This window comes from Oncorhynchus keta, chromosome 6 (genome assembly GCF_023373465.1).
Source record: "Oncorhynchus keta strain PuntledgeMale-10-30-2019 chromosome 6, Oket_V2, whole genome shotgun sequence".
Taxonomy (NCBI): Eukaryota; Metazoa; Chordata; class Actinopteri; order Salmoniformes; family Salmonidae; genus Oncorhynchus; species Oncorhynchus keta.
The window spans coordinates 15039476-15053474 of record NC_068426.1 but is presented as its reverse complement, the minus strand read 5'-3'; the positions used below and the strand labels follow the sequence as shown (position 1 = coordinate 15053474).

General features: G+C 39.3%; 1 protein-coding gene across 1 annotated transcript; it reads right to left on the bottom strand.

Annotated features, from left to right (window-relative positions):
- Positions 1 to 6460: 6460 nt before the first annotated feature.
- Positions 6461 to 8503, bottom strand: LOC118385035 (cystatin-B-like). The gene is made up of 3 exons (XM_035771822.2): positions 8335 to 8503; positions 7468 to 7569; positions 6461 to 6774 (listed from the first exon to the last, which is right to left on the bottom strand). Exons 1-3 carry the CDS (start codon positions 8398 to 8400, stop codon positions 6646 to 6648), a joined length of 297 nt encoding a protein of 98 aa, XP_035627715.1. The 5' UTR covers positions 8401 to 8503; the 3' UTR covers positions 6461 to 6645.
- Between the last annotated feature and the right edge of the window lie 5496 nt (positions 8504 to 13999).

Genomic DNA, 13999 nt, shown 5'->3' with positions numbered 1-13999 from the left:
CCCACAAAGACAGTGATGAACAATGCAGTGTCTGCCTCTCCAGTGCTTTCTGTGGGCAGGAAACAGATAATCAAAACCAACTGTCAGCACTTTGGATGGTAAACAGAGCTCCCCCTAACACACAAGCCCTGAATCTCTTTGTGTTTGTGTGTGTGTGTGTGTGTGTGCGAGCGTGTGTGTGGTTTAATATTACATCTTAACTATCAGTGTAAAACCTTGCTGGAAGAGGTAGAGCAAGCCTTCATGTAATCTCAGTTTGATTTATCTCAGGTCAACATTTTTAAATTTATAGTCCCCTCAAAACACAACCTAATATGTTTCTCCACTTATCTTTTTAGGGGATCTATCCCTTTAAATCGGATACTGCTTCAGGCAAGTCATTCTTATAAAAGTTCTAAAACACGAGATGAGGTAAGAAACTATTTTCCAGTGGTAAATGTTTCACTCTTTTGACTGTTGGACTTAAGGTAAGGTGATAGACATACTGGGATGGAACTCCTGAAACAGGTGTGGGCAAGTCTAAAAGACATAGACACACCTGCAACCCACATACCTTGCCAGTTGAAACAGTGGTCTGGAAACCATGAATCAGTCCAATGTTGAGAAATCAAATCACGAAATGTTCTCAGTATCTAATGACAATATTTGTGTGCTTAATTCAAGTGTGCAAATAAAATCAAACCACTTGATTGAGTGGACAAAATAGTTTACTGGAACATTCTCTTATTAACAAAAAATGTCATTGTAAATGTAAATGTTAAGTTTGACCTAAGGTTGCCACTTATGTATGGCTTGTCGTCTACTGACTGAAGCTGCACGTTTGGGTATTACTATGTTGTGTTCTAGATGAACTAGTATGTACTATGAGCACGAAAATGGACAGTCATCAATTGTATTGAATCCCTGTAAGATAGTGTGCCACTATGTTCATACTGACAGGTGGCAGACTCAGTTTGTGGTTTGACTGCAGAAGCTTCAAAATGTTACTGCAAGTCTTTTCACTCCAACTTTGCACGGTAGCATATTCCATGAGGAAGAGGACCTCTGCTGTCTTTTCACTCCAACTTCGCACCGTAGCATATTCCGTGAGGAAGAGGACCTCTGCTGTCCATCTACAGTATTGACATGGTGTTCTTCAAGTTGAGGACAGAGGAGAGTACAAGTCTTTGAATCACTAGATGATATAAAGCAGAACATCTCTTACAGGGGTATTCAACTCTAACCCTACGAGGTTCGGATCCTGGTGGTTCTTCTGTTCTGCTTGATAATTAAATAAAATATGCGTATTAATACACGTGTACATGTGTGAAATAGGACAAACATAAGCACTGACCTAATTATATATATATTTTAATAAAATCCCTGATAAATAGCTGACTGTAGGGATAAAGGACAGGAGGAAACCAAATGAGGGAAACTAATTAGACAACAGTCCACTAAAACATTCACAGTATGTGTATGTTGTCTTCATTAGGTTTCTCTCAATTTTACTATACTCACCTGTCTTACAGACACCCTTAACAATAACTTTTTCTAAATTGTAAGATCAGAAATGATTGTTTTAATCACTGATGAATGCCAGACAGGCAGACAGAAAAACAGACAGAAAGGACAGAGAAAAATGTGGATATGAAACGTAACAGTTTTAACATCAAGGCTCTCAATTCTTAATAAAGTTTTAATCACCACACAGTGTCACATGCAAGGAATCACCCAGAAAACACAGTGGTGGTGTGGGGGAGAGAAAGAGAGGAAGAGTACACAGGCAAACAAGTCAAGTTATAACGTATGACTCCCCCAGGGCTTCTTGAATCTTCTTCACTCCTCTGGGTAATGACATCCTCTTTTTCTTGGTTTTGCGTTTCTTTGAGTTTCTTCATATAAAAAATATATAAAACAAGGAAGTCCGTGAGTCACTCAAGGTTGTTTCTGTAGCCTATCCTGTAACACTTATCATAATCACATGATTATGTCCTGAGTGTCACGCTGCATACTATGTTATGTCATACTCGCCAGCTTCAGTAAGCAAGGCAACGCCACCACGAGCATCATGGTCAGCATTGACCTTATTCAAGGGTGCATGCTTTTTCCCTTCCTGTACTCCCTGTTCACCAACGACTGCCTGGCCAAACACGACTCCAACACTATCATTAAGTTTGCTGACGACACAACGGTGATAGGCCTGATCACCGACAACCACGAGTCAGGCTATAGGGAGGAGGTCAGAGACCTGGCAGGGTGGTGCCAGTATAACAACATCTCCCTCAATGTGAGCAAGACAAAGGAGCTGATCGTGGACTACAGTAAAAGGAGGGCCAAACACACCCCCATTCACATTGACAGGCTGTAGTGGAGCAGGTTGAGAGCTTCAAGTTCTTTGGTGGCCCATCATCAACAAACTATCATGGTCCAAACACACCAAGACAGTCGTGAAGAGGGCACGACAACACTTATTCCCCCACAGGAGACTGAAAAGATTTGGCATGGGCCCCTAGATCTTCAAAAAGTCTAGGTCCAAAAGGCTCCTTAACAGCTTCTACCCTGAAGCCATAAGGCTGCTGAACAATTGGCTACCTGGACTGCTGCTACTCGCTACTGCTGCTACTCGCTGTTTATTATCTATGCATAGTCGCTTTTGTCCCGAAGCCACACTTTACCCCTACCGACATGTTCCGAACCAGCCAAAAGTTTGGACAATCCTATTCATTCAAGGGTTTTTATATATTTGGACCATTTTCTACATTGTAGAATAATAGTGAAAACGTCAAAACTATGAAATAACACACATGTAACCAAGAAAGTGTTAAATCAAAATGTATTTAAATTTTAGATTCTTCAAAGTAGCCACCCTTTGCCTTGATGACAGCTTTATAAACTCTTGGCATTCTCTCAACCAGCTTCAACTGGAATGCTTTTTCAATAGCCTTGCAGGAGTTATGCTGAGCACTTGTTGGCTGCTTTTCCTTCACTAAGCGCAAACCAGATTGGATGGCGTATCGTCGCAGAATGCTGTGATAGCCATGCTGGTTAAGTGTGCCTTGAATTCTAAATAAATCACTGACAGTGTCACCAGCAAAGCACTCTCACATCTCCTCTTCCATGCTTCACGGTGGGAAATCATCCGCTCAACAGCATCGCACAAAGACACAGCGGTTGGAACCAAAAATCTCCAATTTGGACTCATCAGACCAAAGGACAGGTTTCCACTGGTCTAATGTCCATTACTCGTGTTTCTTGGCCAAAACAACTATCTTCTTCTTATTGATGTAATTTAGTAGTGTATTGTCTTTGCAGAAATTTGACAATGAAGGCCTGATCCAGTCTCCTCTGAACAGTTGATGCTGAGATGTGTCTGTTACTTGAACTGTATGGAGCATTTAGTTGGGCTGCAATTTCTGAGGTTGGTAACTCTAATGTGGCGGTTCTCATGAGAGTCAGTTTAATCATAGCGCTTGATGGTTTTTGCGACTGCACTTTTTCCGTATTGACTGACCATGTGTTAAAGTAATGGACTGTTGTTTCTCTTTGCTTATTTGAGCCGTTACTGCCATAATATGGACTCGGTCTTTTACCAAATAGGACTATATTCTGTATACCACCCCATACCTCGTCACAACACAACTGACTGGCTCAAACGCATTAAAATGGAAAGAAATTCCACAAGTTAACTTAAGGCACACCTGTTAATTGAAATGCATTCCAGGTGACTACCTCATGAACCTGGTAGAGAGAATGCCAAGAGTGTGCAAAGGGTGGCTACTTTGAAGAATCTAAAATATATTTTCTTTATCACATGATTCCATGTGTTATTTCATAGTTTTGATTTCATCACTATTATTCTAAAGAAAACCCCAGGAATGAGTAGGTGTGTCCAAATGTTTGACTGGTACTGTACATATTCTCTCAATTACCTTGACTAACCTGTACCCACGCACAATGACTTGGTACCCTCTGTACAGTTTATTCGAGAAGTACTCAAACCCTTTTACACACACACACACACACACACACACACACACACACACACACGTACGTCTATAGGAAGGTCAGAAACTTTAGCAAATGTATTAAAATATGACATAAGTATTCAGACTGTTTACTCAGTACTTTGTTGAAGTACCTTAGCAGGGTTTACAGCCTTGAGTCTACTTGGGTATGACGCTACAAAATTGGCACACCTGCATTGGGTATTTTCTCCCATTCCTCTCTGCAGATCCTCTCAAGCTCTGTCAGGTTGGATGGGGAGTGTTGCTGCACAGCTATTTTCAGTTCTCTCCAGAGATGTTCGATTGGGTTCAAGTCCGGGCTTTGGCTGGGCCACTCAAGGACATTCAGAGAATTGTCCCGAAGCCACTCCTGCATTGTCTTGGTTGTGTGCTTAGGGTTGTTGTCCTGTTGGAAGGCTATCCTTTGCCCCCAGTTTGAGGTCCTGAACACTCTGGAGCAAGTTTTCAGCAAGGATCTCTCTGTACTTTGCTCTGTTCATCTTTGCCTCGATCCTGACTACCGGTAGGCTCCCAGTCCCTGAAAAACATCCCCACCACCATGCTTCACCGTAGGGATGGTGCCAGGTTTCCACCATGACGCTTGGCATTCAGGTTTCATCAGACCAGATAATCTAGTTTCTCATGGTCCGAGTGTCCTTTTGGTGCCTTTTGGCAAACTCCAAGCGGGCTGTCATTTGCCTTTTATTGACGAGTGGCTTCTGTCTGGTACTCTACCATAAAGGCCTGATCGGTGGAGAGCTGCAGAGATGGTTGTCCTTCTGGAATGTTATCCCATCTCCCCCGATTGCTCAGTTTTGCCGGGCGGCCAGCTCTAGGAAGAGTTTTGGTGGTTCCAGACTTCCATTTAAGAATGATGGAGGCCACTGAGTTCTTGGAGACCTTTAATGTTGCAGACAATATTTTTCTTTAACCTTCCCCAGAGCTGTCTCGACACAATCCTGACGCAGAACTCTACGGCTCATTCCTTCGACCTCATGGCTTGGTTTTTGCTCTAACATATACTGTTAACTGAGGGACCTTATATAGACAGGTGTTTGCCTTTACAAATCATGTCCAATCAATTGCACAGGTGGACTCCAATCAAGTTGTAGAAACACCTCAAAGATGATCAATGGAAACAGGATGCACCTGAGCTCAATTTTGAGACTCATAGCAAAGGGTCTGAATACTTATGTAAATAAAGCATTTATTTTTAAAAATGTTAAGTGTTTGCTATGTCATTATGGGGTATTGAGGAACTAAAAAAATAAAATTACATTTTGGAAATAACTTAACAAAATGTGGAAAATGGGGTCTGAATACATTCCAAAGGCACTGTATATAGCCTTATAATTTCATGGTGTTAATTATTTTTGTAAAACTGCATTGTTGGTTAAGGGCTAGTTGTAGTCGGCGCATAGGACAAATACAATTTTATTTGATCATTCTAGTGGTGTTCACCTACTCTCTTAATCTGGTGGCTTATAGAATAGGATACTTAAATGTACAAACTTAAAGAACACCTGCTCTTTCCATGACAGACTGACATAAGCTATAATCTCTTATTGATGTCACTTATATCCACTTCAGTGTAGATGAAGGGGAGGAGAAATGTTAAAGTGTATACGCCTGGAGACTTGGATTGTGTGCCACTCAGAGGGTGAGTGGGCAAGAAAAAATATTGAAGTGCCTTTTAACGGTGTATGGTAGCAGGTGCCAGCCAAGTGCAACGGTTTGTGTCAAGAACTGCAATGCAGCTGTTTTTCCACTTTGTCACCTGTGTATCAAGAATGGTCCACCACCCAAAGGACATTCAGCCAACTTAATTCAACTGTGAGCGTAATTGGAGTGGGGGTGGGATTTCAACTCAATATTTGGAAGGGGTGCCTAATGTTTTGTACACTATTCTTCCCATAAACCTCTACTTTTTATTCCCCTCAAACCCCCAAAGGCAAAGGGATAACTAGCAGTTTTCAGCTTTGTGTGTTTGTGGAATTTAACAGGTAAAAGCTGCCATCAGCCAATCATGCTGTCATTACAAGTTGTGATCACCTCTAGAATGGTTGCAGTCCTCTTGAGTTGCATGCAGTGGACACCCAATTGTTTTCAGAAAAAAGAAACCGCAATTGATGCACCCTTTCCTGTTGCCAACATTTAATTTTGATGTCCAGAACCAAAAGTAATTACATACATCTTTCTATCTTTCAAAAAATAGATTTTCAAACAGTATAGAGCTATAATCAGAGGCTTCTTTGCAGGAAGGAAAACTGGGTGTCAAATCACTTCCTCCAGCTGTACCGATTTTAAGGAGACCTTTATTTGAGGTCCTCAATTGAAAGACTGCACTGGATTTAAACTTTTTTTTCTAAATGGAAAAACAAACCCAATTGAATCACTCCTCCCCGAAATGTACCACGCAATCCCGAGAAACAGGTTAGTCACTACTAACCGCCACAGATTGACAAAAACAAGTCTTCTGTCAAATTTGTATTTATGTTCTAGCAAAAGCCATTTAGTCAAAGGTGTAGACAGCTTTTAGTACAAAAGACAGACATTTAACACCAGAAGTATACAATACAGGTGACCATAATAAACAAGGGTACACATGATCCAGGCATGGAGTAGAGGTGTGGCATCCCCTGCAGGGAGTTACAGGTAATCAGAAGAAACCAATGGGGTCATGTTGAGCTTTGGATGTCTGTACGCCATGAAGCTCCAGTTTCCCACCAGCATGGGGTAGAGTTCTATGGACCCGCAGGTGCACAAATTCATCTCCACCAACATGGACCTATGAGAAAAGGATGGAATAGGGGCCGGTGAGTGAAGAATAGGTGATGGGGAGACAGATAATTACTCAGAGTCCTTTTTGTTTAGAGTTCACATAGCTCTCCCAGTATGTACATGTTCACTCCACAGGAGACTGCCAAGGGGATGAAGGCTTATAATAATGCCTGGAATATGGTAAATGGAATGACGTCAACCACATGGAAACCATGTGTTAGATACCATTCCATTAATGCCATTTCAGCCATGACTATGAGCCTGTCCTCCCCAATTAAGGTGCCACCACCTTCCTCACTCCCTATAACCTTTTGATGCAGCCCAATGCTTTGAACCCCACACAGGGGTTGTGAGGATGTGGCAGGCTGTCACCGAGCTTGAAACCAAAATAAAGTATTTGTTGTATTGGGGACAGTGACATTGGTACTCTGAAAAAATGAAGGAATTTAAAAATACTTTCACTTTCAGTTCACTTAATTTAAAAGTAGGCCTATGCATTAAAGGTGTCTAATATAGTCAAAAACAAATGTAGACATTAATCAATGCATTTATTTTATAGCTTTCTAAAAAAATACAATTATGTACAGTGGCTTCAAAACAATGTCAGCCATCTAGGGGTAATACATATAATTTAGTGAAACTGGTGACTATTTTTGCATAACTGAAAGGCTAGAGATTATATTTATAAAATGTAACTCACTTTAATGAAGAAGTTGGTCCCAGCCACAACTTGCGTTGCGAATGTTTTGGCAGCAAAGACGTCAAACTTCTTTGCAGCTTTCTCCTCTGCATATGGCTTCATCTAGAAACATTTAACAATACTCAGGCAATGACTCAGTTGTTCCCACAGCATCACACATTTCCTCCATATAGCATACGCACATGCACACCTACAGTCCTATAGATTGAACGTTGACAATACACACTGTAGAGCTTATTATTCAATAGATCACACCATCAAGTCTGAGTCTCAACGCTGTTAAAAAGATGATGTTCAGAGGGACAGATGAGGAACGCGCAACTTCGTTCCTACATCGAGGCGGAGGTGAGAATTTATAACTGGTCACGAGATTCTCGCAACAACTTTGAGTCACCATCAGCCAATACTAGTAATGACAATTCTGAAAAAGCTTTCATGCATCCAAGTTTGTCCTGTACAACTGCGATCCTTCCGCAGAGTGCTGAAATTCCTAACTTTTATAAATACTTTTCGAGAACCGACTTTTTCTTAATTTGCATTAATCAACTGGAGACGTAGCGGCCTTGACGTAGTAAACTACAACTGGGACTCTCGCGCCGAGTTGAGCAACACAAATCGGTGGTTGTATTCGATAAATGTTCATTAAAAGTATGACTTTCAGCGCCCCGCTGAAGGACCGCAGTGGTGCAAGACAAACATAAGTACAGGTAAGTGTTTACACTCTTGTAAAAATATAAATCGACGAATGGGAACACATTGCTGTTAGCAAATCGCGCGACCAGCTCTCAATACTCAACTCTGCCTCGATAACGGAGTTGAGTGTTCCTCAGCTAGACTATGCAGGATAAATGAAGGAAATATGCTTACCTCATCGCAGATTTGCTGCACTTCGGGTGTGGCATCCTTCGCCTCGGCAGTACCGCCACACTTCATTACGATTAATTGCAGATGGAAAGTTACTTACGACTGAAATATTTCACACATGGATTTAAACTTCCTTATTTATATTGTCGCATCACATGACTCGAGTCATGTTTTCATGTTATTTTAGAAGGTACCATTATGTTTATGAAGTGGAAAAACAGCCGCTGTATCTTATAATGAAAAACATAGGGCACTTAAACCAAGCTTTAACATTTGTAGTTAATGCATGTTTAAATTCATATATTGTGTCATTTAGGGTATATGTGACCAGAAAGGTGCTCTTTTAATCGTGTATAAAAATTTGCTAAACCCCCTTCAACCTTAGAATAGTTTAGGCGGAGGTGCGGCTCCAGTCGTGGGCGGTTCAATCACGAGGCAAATTGCTGCGTCTCTTTTTTTTTCTTTTTTTTTTAAATATATTTTTTATTATTATTATATATTTTTTTATTAACAACAAATCAATACATAAAGCACACGAGGGAACACAAGCATACATAGATTACAAACAATAGACAATCGAGCTAGGGGGTACAATATCACATTACAATTCCACAAGGACCTTAAGGGACATGCATATACTTACAATTCTAACAGCTTTTTTGTTAGTAGAGCATTTAACCGTCTTAAAATACAGTTCAATTTCTTTTTGTAGGGTACGAAAATGTGGTTTTCTGTTTGTAAATTTACATTTGTGTATATGAAATTTGGCCAAAAGAATAATGAAATTAATGACATAAAAATGTTTCTGCATATTTCTATTGTATGTAAAGAATCCAAACAGTACATCTCTCCATAATAGTGTAAAATCTTCATAAATGTGTTCAATTATAAACCTACTGATGTCTTGCCACAGTTTTCTTACATGAATACAATGCCAAAAAAGATGCAACACTGTTTCTGGGTTGGTCATTACAAAAGGAGCAATTTGAGTTGATGTTTTCCTTAAATGTCTTCATATAGTGGTTGGCAGGATAATATTTATGAATAATTTTAAAGGAAACTTCCTTAATTTTGTTAACAAGTAGGTATGTGTGTGGCAACATCCAAACTTTTTTCCAACAGATATTATCAATAAATCCATTCCAATAAGGCATGACATAAGGTATACAACATCCTGCTGAAAAAAAGGTTTGTATCGCTATGTTGTTGAATGGACCAAAAGACAAACAAATCTTTCCTACTGATGAGTCAACAGTGTCAATAGAAGGTAGGCTCCGAGGGTCAGGTCTTGACACGTTCCTGAATAACAGAGCAACACCCGAGGGAATGGCATCTAAAACAATTGCAAAATCTTTAGGTGTTACAGGGACCTTGTAAAGTGATAAGAATTCTTTATAACTGAGTAAAAGACCCTCTGTCTTTACCAGTTGGCTCACCAATAGGATATTATTTCGGAACCAATATTCTAAAAACAAAGAAGTATTTTTATACAATATATCATGATTATTCCACATATAATATCTGTGTGGAGAAAAATTGTGTTTATAAATGAAGGACAATGACAAGAAAATCTGCCGATGAAAAGCAGAACGTTTCACTGGAACTTTGTCAATATTATATGCAAAACAACATGAAGTTAAGGCCACCAAAAGTAGAGAAGACATGATGAGGAATAAATTCCAGATAGAAGTGGGTCTTCTTAGGAATTGTTTTATCCAATTGATCTTGAAAGTATTATTTAAAGTAGTAAAGTCCAGAAAATTCAGTCCACCATTCTCACAAATGTTCATTAAAACAGTTTTCCTAATGTAATGGGTACGGTTTCTCCAAAGAAAGTTGAAAAGCATCTGGTCTATCTCCTTGCTTATTTTACTGTCAAGATATAAAGATAGAGCACCATATGTTAGTCTAGAGACACTTTCGGCCTTGGTTATTAGGACTACCTTTTAAAGATACGTCCCTCTGTAGCCATTGATTTAGCTTCTTCTGGGTATTTTTAATAAGAGGGTTAAAATTTAGTAAGCCTCTAGACTTCTGATCCTTTGTAATGGTTATGCCTAAATATGTAAGTTCTTCTTTTACTGGAATACCATAATATGAAGGTGTCACGCAATCTTTGACAGCTATGAGTTCACATGTATTAATGTTAAGATATAGACCAGATGCTCTGGAAAAGGATTGTAATCACATTGATCGATATGGGAATTTGGTTAGCGTCTTTCAGAAAAAGTGAATTATCATCAGCCAGCTGGCTTATAATAATTTATTTACCAGCTATGGAAATACCTTGTACAGGACTATTATTTAAAGAATTTGCAAGAAGTTGGGTGATTAAGGGAAGAGAAACTGATGCCTACTGTGTCAAATGCTTTATAAAAATCTAAAAATAATATGAAGCTATCCTCAGTTATTAGTTATAAGAGAGCGAGAGTTGCAAAAACAGGTACGGAGAGATAGGACAACCTTGCCTAATTCCTCTCTTTAACTCAAATCTAGGTGAAGTGCCATATTTCAATTTGATAGAGCTGTGACCATTTGCATAGAGAGTCTTAATAGCCTTACAGAAAAAAGTCCCCAAAGCCAAGTCTCTCAAGGGAGTGGAAGAGAAACTGATGCTCTACTGTGTCAAATGCTTTATAAAAATCTAAAAATAATATGAAGCTATCCTCAGTTATTAGGTCTGAGTAGTCAAGTATGTCTAATACTAGTCTGACATTGTTATAAATATGTCTGTTCCTCATGAAGCCAGACTGTGTTTCATCAATGATTGCATCCAGGACTTCTTTAATTATTTTTGCAAGTAGTAAAGCTAATATCTTATAGTCATTATTAAGAAGACAAATTGGACACCGGTTATCGATGAGCACTTATTTTTTGTGCGTAGGAATCAGTGTTATTAACCCCTGACTCATTATAGGAGGGAGAACATTGTTTTTAATACTCTCTACAAATACTTCAAATAGGAAGGGAGCTACTTGTTCAGAAAATCATTTGAAAAATTCTGATGTAATTCCATCAACACCTGGTGATTTATTGTTCTTTAGATGTTTGATAGACTCTATAATCTCTTCAACTTTGATGGGTTCATCACACTGTTTAGATTCTATATCACTGATAGAGTGAACATTATTCAGTGAGTTAAAAAACATATCTGTGGATTCCTGACAGTACGTAGAGCTATACCATTTTCTGTACAAATTGTTACAGTATTTAGCGATTAATTTTTGGTCATCTGTAATAACACCATCAATGTTTAACTTATGGATAGTGTTATTTTTAGAGTGAAATTTCTAAAGAAGTCTAAAGAAATAGGATGAATTCTGTTCTCCCTCCTCAATCCATTTTTTCCTAGATCTAATAAAGGCTCCTTCTGCTTTTACTTTATAAATATTATCCAGTTTATTTTGTAACTCAATTAGTTCCATCTTCTCCTCGGTTGGGGACCTCTGAGAAAGGGAAGTTATCTTAATGATCACCTTTTCCTTCTCAGCTCTTCTGGTCTTAGCAAGATTACTGCCATATTTTCTAAGGTATTTGGACACCTCAAATTTAAAGAGCTCCCAGTTCTTGCAATAAGATTTTTCTTCACAAGTACTTTCCCAAAAGTGTGAAAGCAGATCTTTAACCTCAAATTTAACTATATCATTATTTAATAATGAGCTATTTAGCTTCCAGTAAGATGCTCTACCAAGGTTAGTATCATGGATAAATCTTTTGATATCAATGTAAATAGCTCTATGGTCTGTGAAGGGAGTAGTACAAATATTTGTAGTAATACACTCACTATCATGTGATGTACAACTGACCAGGTCCCCCCTTTTCTCTTCACATGTCAAACTCTGGTGGCCGCGAAGGGTCAAAATTAATCAACAAGGCTGCATTTTCGGCATGTCAGAAATATTTATGAAGGTAGTTTGCTAAAATATATATAAACGACATTGTTTTAATCATTGGCAAATTGGCTTAGTCTCGTAATGAGGAGATAATAAAACGGAGCTAGATTCATAAACATATTTTGGGGAATTCTGAAATGTATTGCAATAAATGACCAAACTATAAAACTAGCCAGCCAGTTAACATTATAGCTAACTGTAGCTAGCTACCCGACATGAGTGCTAGCTAACTATGTTAGCTTACTAGGTACATTAATAGCTTTAGGTTGGTTGTTTTTAAGCTCAACTTAAAGATTTCCACCAAGGACTTTGCCTCTCTGATCATCACTCTTCCTCGCTTGGGCAAGGTACATTTAAGACACACGATGTAAAACCTCATTCAAGGGCTGAGGGTTAAGAGCCGATGGCTGTCTACTTTGAGTTTGAAATGCAGCCAAGGTGTGGTGTGCTGTGGTCAATGTCTCCACCTAGTGTTGAAATACAGGAGTGATACCAATAATGGAAAAAAAATGGAAAACTGGATACACAACCACTACGACTGTATATAATAACCAGTTTATAATAGCAATAAGGCACCTCAGGGGTTTGTGGTATATGACCAATATACCACGGCTAAGGGCTGTATCCAGGCACTCCGCGTTGCGTCGTGCAGATGTACGTAAACAGTTGTTCTTATACTGTGATAAACATAGTTCCAACCTGTCTGTTGGCCTATCACAGTAGAGGCTGAGCGTGGTTTAGACTTTGCTCAGCCTATCACAGGCGCTCAGACTAGTCCTAGCTTCTTGGCGCTTCTTGGAGTTTACCCTCTGTCGATGTATAGATTCTCACTGTTCTGGTATCACACCCTAGTTACTGCAACTACTCAGTTTCCGTTATCTGTTATTGTGTTATTCAGTATTTTCTAATTCAATCAAACCTTGTGATGAGCCTCCCCTCCCTGTACCTGATAAACCACAACTTTGTAAGATACAGCAAGTCACACCATGTGCTCAATATTGTCACATACAAACACAAGGAAAAATCAACAAATAAAAATAGAAATATGCTTTTGTCTCCCCCTTTTGACACCCACAAGGGTGTCACTTGTCAAAAATAGGATAACACTTTATTGTTTATTGACATGTTAGATATAGGATAAAACTTTGGTCATGGAAAACAGGGTAAAGCAAAGCCAAGCATTATTATAAACCGTCTGGTCCTCTCAGCTATTCCTATCCTGTACCAGGTGGGCTCCATGCCACCCAGGGACTCCAAACCCTCACAACAGGGAGAACAGGGAGAACAAACATACTGGAAAGAAAACTTATCATAAAACAAAAATGTAAAAGAAGGAACTGTGGTGGTATAATATTTATTCTACTACCTCACCCACAGTATACCATGGGTCATCTTCAGTCAGTCCCATCCTCCCCTGAAAGCTTGATTCAGTATCAGCATCTCCAACTGGAGCATCAAGCAAAGGCATCATGCCTGAAGCCTTCACCACATCTGTAACAGACTTCTTAAAACACGGTATGATGCAAGCAGCACAACACATCAATGATAAAAATACAAGAATTAGGATCAGAAATCCAGTAACCATCAGTGATGCATACTCGCCAATCCACACCCCCATCCAAGACATCCAGCCAGACTCCTCCACCCCAGCCACGCCCTTAATTTCCCGCCGCAAGCTCGTCCAACCCAACCAATGCTTTTGATATACTCCCATCAGGACTGGTATTATTAGGTATAAATGTACAACATTGTTCACCAAACATTTTGCAAACCAC